At 41.6% G+C, this 8,621-nt stretch overlaps 1 protein-coding gene across 2 annotated transcripts in view; it reads right to left on the bottom strand.

The window, feature by feature from the left end:
• Nucleotides 1-541: 541 nt before the first annotated feature.
• Nucleotides 542-8,621, bottom strand: part of LOC147201204 (SLIT-ROBO Rho GTPase-activating protein 3-like) — a 34,412-nt gene continuing 26,332 nt past the window's right edge. For both annotated transcript variants that reach the window (XM_086117139.1, XM_086117140.1), the window contains exons 14-22: nucleotides 7,968-8,045; nucleotides 7,565-7,699; nucleotides 6,784-6,889; nucleotides 6,478-6,705; nucleotides 5,229-5,302; nucleotides 4,939-5,119; nucleotides 4,584-4,727; nucleotides 3,817-4,090; nucleotides 542-3,572 (exon numbers count right to left, since the gene is read on the bottom strand). In XM_086117139.1, the coding sequence (XP_085973265.1) occupies nucleotides 3,114-3,572; nucleotides 3,817-4,090; nucleotides 4,584-4,727; nucleotides 4,939-5,119; nucleotides 5,229-5,302; nucleotides 6,478-6,705; nucleotides 6,784-6,889; nucleotides 7,565-7,699; nucleotides 7,968-8,045 (1,679 nt within the window). In that variant the 3' untranslated portion in view covers nucleotides 542-3,113. The remainder of the gene's footprint in view (nucleotides 3,573-3,816; nucleotides 4,091-4,583; nucleotides 4,728-4,938; nucleotides 5,120-5,228; nucleotides 5,303-6,477; nucleotides 6,706-6,783; nucleotides 6,890-7,564; nucleotides 7,700-7,967; nucleotides 8,046-8,621) is intronic.

The following is an 8,621-nucleotide window of genomic DNA, read 5'->3' as shown; positions in this document are numbered from 1 at the left end:
AGATCCCGGGAACAACATCGGACATCTCAGTCCAGAAATGTGCAGTGCTGGGAACAGCAAGGATACTGCGCAGAACCCTCAAGCTTCCTGGCCTATGGTAGAGGACCCGAGCTGAATGAGGGACGGACACCACCCGAGAGGGGGTGAGACGAGGATTTTTTTTTATAAATATATACTGTATGAGCTAGAGACAGCCCTTTCTTTAGTGTGATGCTGTATGTATTTTTATTGTCCTTTTTTTTGTATATTATGTTCAATTGTCAAAAGTTCTATTTGTATTTACGTACAGTCCTTTATTTCAGCTGTGGTTTTATTAAAGTGCTCTACAAATCAAAGTAAGGTCACTTGAGTTGAATATAGTAAGTATCCTTATATACAATAGAGCATACAAATTTGCACCAATCAATAAAACACGTTTTTAAATGTATAAAAGCTATAGATGTAGCTTGGCAATACATAATTATTCTATTTAGTCAGTAGTGAAATGGCAAAATGGTTGAAAAATCTACGTGTGGTTGCAGACAAACAATGTGACAATGTCCCCCGATGTATTCTTTAATTAATGCTTGTGCAAGGATAAGAGTTACAAAAAAACATCTACAGACTAGAGATGATAATATATCCTGTTCCTATTATACATTGTTATTTATACAAGTCATCATTTCAACAGCATTTACGTATTCGATCAAACGTACCTGTTACACTTGAAAAGATATCGTGATCATCCTTGCATGACGGATGACGAAGCGTAAACGGGCTCATCTAAGGGGAAACCGTGTGCGATCTATGACGACACAGCCCCAAGTTTTATTGATGCGCTAGTATCAAGTTTCTAGTAAAAGACAAAGAAAAAAAAAGAAACAACACTTACGCAGCACAATTCCCGCAAGTGTTTTTAGTGCGTTAGTTCATTGCAGGAAGTCGACTAGTTTGCTGATTTTTTTCTAGTATATATTATTGAAATGTGACTTTGCTATTTCCTTCATTTTCTATGTAAAAGTTACAGGAATGCCGTGTGTGGTTAACCCTTTACAAAGTGCCAATGTTCTTGAGATGTTTCTAATAAATACCTTAAGCAAACACACACACACACGCTTTGATTGTGCTAGGTCGGTCCATCTAAAGGTAAAGGTAGCAGCCCACTGGTGCTAACATGCTATCACACTGTTTGCTGAGATGGTAAAACTGGCGTAAACCAACTGGTAACTTTTGTGCTTGAGATGCTGAAATTGGCAATGTACAGTATGAGTGACAATCGCATTTACATTGTACAAGATTTCCTCAAATAGCGGCCAGGGGAATTCATTGACTCAACTGCAAAGTACGAGACGTTGATTCAACTCAACAACCATAATGACCAAGTGGCATGTCATGAAAAAAATTGACACTACCGGTTGAAAGGACAATGGCCCCAACCCACCTTTGTTGTTGTTTTTTTTTTGTTCCTTTTATATTTAATCACGACTGCTAGCGTTGCGTACTATGCTAGGCTGTCATGCTTTTTCTATGGTGCTGATGTGCCAGCTACTCGGGGAAAGGAGTTCACGTCTTCAGGTGGGACTAATTGAAGCACATCTATTAAAATGGAGGCCACTATTTGAGGCGTGTCTGTACGCATCCGTCTTGAGTTAATAAAAGCTTAAAAGCAGGCTGCTCAATCATTGTAGCCCATTTGTTTTTCCAAAGATTTTGTGTGTGTGTGTGTGTAAAATTCTATTCAGCTGCCATCCACATGGTCTTACCGGTTAAATATTTCCTACTAACACTGGAGGGAGCCACAATTCAAATCCACCACAGCATTTATAATATGCAGCAACCTCATTGCAAGTCAAAGTTCCAGCCACCTTCATTTAAACCGTGCAGTTGTTTTGTTGAGCCACGCACTGGCTAGTAGGGACGTTCCGATCACGTGATTTTAAACTGATCGGGGATAGGAGAGAAAATATTGTTTTGTTTTTTTACTACATTTTATGAAATTTACAAGGTCACAAAGTGACCAATTAATCCAAAGCAAAACAAATCTTGTCAAATGGAAATGTAATAGCGTACATGACAAAATGTTTTGCGGTTTATGCAGTTTGCAAAAAGCAATTGGCATTGATTTAGTGGAACGGCCCATATAATATAAATACTGTGTATATGTAACAACTAGTGGTATAAGAAAAAACACATAGAATAGGAAAATAGTTTTTCATTTGACAAACCAAATCAAATTGCTACATTTTAAAATTGTGGCGTCCTTCAATCGTATCCCACCCCATATATCGAGATATGTATCGGAATCGTCTTTTATATGCGATGTACACCAGTTATAAATCACTTTGACGTTGCTGATGATTATTGAACGTAATTGATTTGGACAGTTATGGATTTGGAGATCTTTTACATGTTGCGTATGAATAAACATGACCAAAGCTACAGCTGTACCATTTCGACTTGAAGCTTAATCAAGCAAATTGTTCCATTTTAAAATCGTTACATCCTTCAGCCGTCGTATTGAAAATCGAATCGAATCGTCTTTTGTGGAGCGATGTACACCTCTATTAATATCATTTAACATATGTACGCATTTAGATATATCTAAATGTATGTTTGTATGTACATTTCTATATTTAGATTTGGATGCATGCTCATTTTTTTTCCTCAACGCATTGCCGAGGTAACGGATCAGTACTCTGTATCTGCAGATACTTAAAACCAAAGAATCTTACTCGGGTGCCATAAAAAGTGCAATCGGGACGTCCCTACTAGCTCCCTTTAATTCAATCAGTACATCGTGAAGAGTTTAACAGACAACCGATTGGTGTGCCACTTCTTTGCCTCACACTGGCAAGGGCAGAAAAGTCTCAGCTCACAGCATGCGTGTACCCTCATAAAAGTCACTGACGTGATCCATATTATTGGGGAACAAAAAGATTTTCCAGTGCATCCATTTTAAATTCCGCATCTATACTATATAAGTGTTCTATTTGACAGCTTAAGTCAAGGTGTGAATGGAAATTTGTCAAAAACCAGCAGTTGGAGTGACCAACTACAGATTTAGTGCCGTTTCAGTTGAGTGAAGGCGACCGGATGCTCGTTCGCAATTCTTCATTTGTGTCTGACCCCTGCTCCTACACGTGACCCTGTTTGTCTGAGGACGAGGATGAAGTGGACGGTGAAGGGGAAGGAGCTTTAGGAAAAACCCTGTCCGTGGGAGTCATGCCCGGACTGCCCAGACCTGATGAACTGGAGCTGCTGGATCGGTGCGGCCCCTGAGTGAGCACGGGAGCCGGCCGGACCGGTCTGACGGGCGGCGGCCTGACAGGCGCGTTGGGCCTGCGCACCGCCAGGGCGGGTTTGAACGTGGTCATGGTTTCAGAGGAGGAGCTACTGCTGCTTCGCCGCTGGGCCGCCTCGGGATCTCTGATGGCCATGGTGTGCAGGGGGCTTCCGGGGACGTCCTGGCCACCGCCGGGGTGTTTGAGAGGTTCCAGCGTGTCCAGGACAACATCAGGAGCGTGTTTGGAAACATTCTGTCGCTCCAGCTCGCACAGCTCATGGAGGGCTGTGTTCATTGTTTTCTCAATGTCCTGACAAGTGAGGTTGAGGGACAAAATAATGCAAATATTTAGAAACCGATGCCAGCAGGCGGTAGGGCTGAACAGTTAATCAAAGTCAAATCGACATCGCAATGTAATAGCATGTAATTTTCAACCATTCAGCGTTAGCAGGAGGCTTGATTTCAATTAATAACGTTCCAGGGTTTCTCAAACCTTTCGAATCCAGGGACTCCCTAGAGAGACGGACAATCCGTTAGTAGCTATCACCACTCACCTCAGCAAGCGCTTCCGCCTCCAGGGCTTTGTGGCCTCCCACGTTGGTGTGCCGAGTGGTGACGGGAGACGAGCGCTGAGGGTGCCCGGCGGCCCCGAAGGTGGCGAGTCGCCGCTTCTCCGGACTGTCTGTCGGGCCCCTGCTCATGGCAATTTTGTGAGGGCTGCAGGGCCGAGGCGCGACCCTCGGGGGCCCGTCGGCGGTTCTGGTGGGGCTGTGGCCGTCGCCGTTCCTGTGGCGTTGAAGCGGCACTCCATCCGGCCGCACTTTAGCCCTAGAAAGGTTCATTTGAAATCGGTTCATTGCTCTGGTTTTAGGTGGTACTGCACACGCATAGACAAGTGGGCCAAATTTTTCCTATCTCGCGAGCAGTGTCAGCAAAAGCTCGAGAACGGTTGGGCCAACAATTACAAATGTTATGTGATAATATTTACGATCACAAATTGCGATGTGGTCAACACCGAGTTCCACCAATGCACTCATTGACTGTGCGTGACTGTGACGTGAAATATAATCGCAGCCAATGAGGAAGTGACATGATGCTGTTGACTCACAAGGTATTCATTCACCAGTAAAAATAACAATAGGAAGAGTTCACAAACACAACGGCGCTAACAATTAGCCTAACTTTTTCTACTTCACTGACAAAACTTTGTATGTCTGGATGGACTCCAGGACTACGGTTAGTCTCACAAGTCAGTTTTGGTGTGATAGCATGTGCTGAGCGTGCTGTTGGTCGGAAGTACTTTTTTCAAATTTTAACTCACCTTCCCATCGGTGCCCCATAGCGATGTTCCAGAGGGTGTTCAGAAAAAGACTGGTGCTCATGCCTGGTTGACGATCGGTCCTCGTGATATCCGCTGCTGCTCTCACTGTCAGTCCTTTGTATGCTTTCTGAGAATGCATCATCCCTGTTTCCCCCCCCCCCAAAAATAAAAGCAAACACATTGCTTTTTCCTCTTAAGCTCTCTTAAGCAGGGTATCATTTTGTTAAGTTCTGAACTGTTCCAACTATTTTCTTCAAGAGCCCCAAAAATGCTAAACAGCTAGTCACTTGCACATCGTCATGTATGTCTGGATGAACAATTTTTTTTTCAAGAAAGCAAAAAACATTTTACGTACATGTCCTGCACCACAATGTACTGGTGTGGGATGAGGCCGTCCACCCCGTTATGTCGACCCTCCCACCAGTCCTCAGAAGCTCGTAGGTAAAGTAACAGCGAGGCTCCTTTCTTGAAGGAAAGCTCTCTGGGAGTTCGGCCCACATAGTCAAACTTCGCGATGGCTTCTATCTGCTCCAGCTCTGCCAAAAAACAAGTAATTCAACCAAATCAGATCTAATACTAATAAGATGAATGATAAACGGAACTGTATGTGTATGTGTGTGTGTGCAATTCTCAGGTGTGACTCACCGTCATCACTGGTGTTAGGTCCGGTACCGTTGTCCACCTCATCAAGAGCACCGGCGTCACTGTGTGGGCTCTCACTGTGTATAAAAAATAAAAAATAAAAAAATAAAATAAAAGATGGAATCACATAATATAAAGAGAAAGAAAACAACAACCATTCTATTCAACGCCTGGGATGAAAAGTAATGTCCATTCGCTGCGAGGTTTTGAATTTCTGTCATTTAACCCTTTCAGGGACAGCGATTACTACAGTGGACAGCTTATCATGATATCAGGTTACAGTACACAAGTGATTAAGAGCAATTATTGTACAGTCATCCCTCGTGTATCGCGGTTAATGGGGACCAAAACCACCCGCGATTAACGAAAATCCGCGAAGTAGCGACCAATAAACATATACAGGTAAAAAAATATATATATACACTGTATATTATTTTGATTTTTTTTTTTGAAGTCCGCAAAAAGTCCGCGAGAAGCTGCAAAACAACAGCGAGTCACGTGGAGCAACATATAAAGTACTGTACTCCATGGATATGGAAAAAAAAACACCAAAAAAAAAATTATGAATATGTTTGAAAAAATCCGCGATGCACTGAAGCCGCGATAAACGAACAGTGAAATGGCGAGGGAACACTGTACATGTAAAAACAGATCGAAAACAATAACAAGTTTCATCACAATATGATATCATATCGAGCCAGTTTGATAGCCATAAGAACACAAGATATTCTGTGGCACACCCACTTTTGACTTACCGTATTTTCCGCACTATAAGGCGCACTTAAAAGCATTCAATTTTCTCAAAAGCCAACAGTGCGCCTTATATATGGATCGCTATTCTGATTTCTTGGACGTGGTATTTTCGATGTTCTGTAAAGCGCTTTGTTACAGCTGCAGCGGATGTGAAGGCTCTTTGTAAATAAAGCTATTGTATTGTATTCCTTTTAGCGTAGCTCCATCTAGTGGATGCCTAATGCAACCGAGGCCACATGTGTAGCTTTTATTCTATGCGCCTTATAATGTGGTACGCCCTATCGATGAAAACAGTTTTAAAATAGGCCATTCACTACTCTGAAGACGCCGATAGTGCGGAAAATACATTTGTTCTTCTCTTTGTTTTGAATATCTTTGAGCATTTCAACCTTTCTTTTCACTTTTAACTGTATTTTTGTAAGTCTTGATACATTTTCGTGTCGATTTGAGCATTGCTTTATTTATTGCCACATGCTGGACACCTTCCCTTCAAACTCACCAGTATTCCTCGCCTCCGGCCATGCACTTCTCATAAACAGGTCCCTCCAACTCACGCTGGGGTGGGAATATGGCTTCATGGTGAATAATGATAGTCTTAATGACCTCGTTAACATGCGCCTGGCAGGCAACCGGATCCTGGTCCTCCGGTATGGGCATCAGCGTGGGGCCGAAGCAAATGGCCAGGTTGTAAGGGTCCATCATGTTTTCGTCACTGTACTGGGATAGACTGAAGAGACAGAGGCAATTAGTGCCACCGCAGAGCTGTCACTCAGCAGAGGAGCACACTTGCTGCGAGGCGACTCACTGATTTAGAAAGGCGAACAGGTATCTCATGACGATGACCACAGGCGGCTGGAGAGTGGCAATAATCTGCTGGAGGTGATGAGCTCTATCGGAACCAAAGTCCAGCTCTGAAAAACAACATCAGCTGGAGAAGTCAGCTGCACCAAAGGCTTTGTCACCTGCAATAGCAATGAGTGAATGGCTAAAAAAGGACGACATTCATTCTGGATGTGACTTAAATCTTAAATGTGAATTGCCGCATGTGATCCATATTGGAGAGAATGTCCGTTTTTGGTTATACGGTAAATTTGTTACGTTCGATTTACTGACGAATGAAAACATTTGGAGGAGATTTCGAGGGTTGGTTTTTATCTGAATTTGTTCAAATGAGATACAAATTAACATGTGAGTTATTACAGATCTGAGTGGAAAATAAGTAACGGTAAGTAGGGCCACACCGGAGAAAAAAAAATATATACTGTATATATATACAGTATATATATATATATATATATGAAACAAACTATGGAAAACAAAAATGGAAAAATAGCCACTTATCTCATTTCTTTTGTTGGTGTGAGAATTTTCACATTGCCATGTTAAAATTGCTGTTTTAGTCTTTTTCTTGAAAATAAAAACTGCCTCACTTATGTAATTGGACTCCTCCCCACCCCCTTTCCTCCGAGTAATGCTTTACAGAGAAAGTCAGCCACTTTTAGAATGTTCAAAGAAACAAACAATGAGTGGCCTCCCAAAACCGAGTACAGCTTCATGCTTGACAAGTTGCCCGGAAGATGACTCACTCGTAGTGGATATGAGGTCAAGGAAATGCTCTTTAGGGAACAGCGGCTTCTCCAGGCCCCTGAAGTAGAGTTTAAGAACGCCGGCCACAGAGTTGATGTCATGATCCGACTGATCGTCCACCAGTGGATCTTCTCCTACAGACGCATTCAAACCTTCCTCTTAGTCAACGTAACAAATAAAATTTGAGATTGTGTGTGGAATGTGCCTGGGCATTTACTATCACGCCAAGATCTCATGCAAAATACATCTACAAAGGTTGAAATATGCATTACAGTGTTCCAAGTGGTGCTCTTTCTTGCTTTGCACTTGAGAGACCTTTGTGTTTTGTTTTTGTTTTGTTTTTTGCTGCGGACAAAGCAATCTATAGACTCAGTCGAGATGGACGAAAAGACTGACACTGACCTCTTTCAAATGCATTTTTAATGTCATTGACTTCCACTTGGGATCCCGGAACTCGAAATATACCTTGCTGCTGAAGACCTGCGGAGAAACAAATCCGTTGGAGTACATTATAAAAGGACAAAAATAGAGAAAAAAAAAAGAGTCAAACATTAGCTGGTGTACAAAAACACATTATCTGACTTCTAATTTTTTTTTGGGAGTTTTTCAGGGATATAACAGTTTGGAATTTTCCATTATAGTTAGTTTTTAAATGGGTTTTGACTTTTGGTTTTTAATTCATTTAATTTTAATTAGTTTTTCGCAAATATTTGATTTAGTTTCACTGCAATTCTCAAATGACTGTTTTTGACCTTCCTCTACCAAAAATAAATACATTTAAAATAAACCCCGAAAGCTTATGTATGACATGAAATGACAACTAAAAAACATTCTAGCTGCAGTTATAGTTTAATTTTTAAAAAAAATCTGTCGTTTTTTTTAAACAAACATTTTAATTTTAATTTTATTTTGTTCACAACAAAGTTTCTGGATTTTAGTTTGTTGTTTATTTATTATTAGTTGTCAGTAACTACACTAACCTTGCAGATTTGGACGTGATCATTTTTCCCTATTCCAAACATTTTCCGAACCGCTCGATCCTCACTAGGGTCGCGG

Source organism: Hippocampus guttulatus, chromosome 8 (assembly GCF_054856545.1).
Source record: "Hippocampus guttulatus isolate MCC_2025c chromosome 8, RoL_Hgut_1.0, whole genome shotgun sequence".
Lineage (NCBI taxonomy): Eukaryota > Metazoa > Chordata > Actinopteri > Syngnathiformes > Syngnathidae > Hippocampus > Hippocampus guttulatus.
Note: the sequence above shows the minus strand (reverse complement) of the source record. Positions and strands in the feature narration are given on the sequence as shown.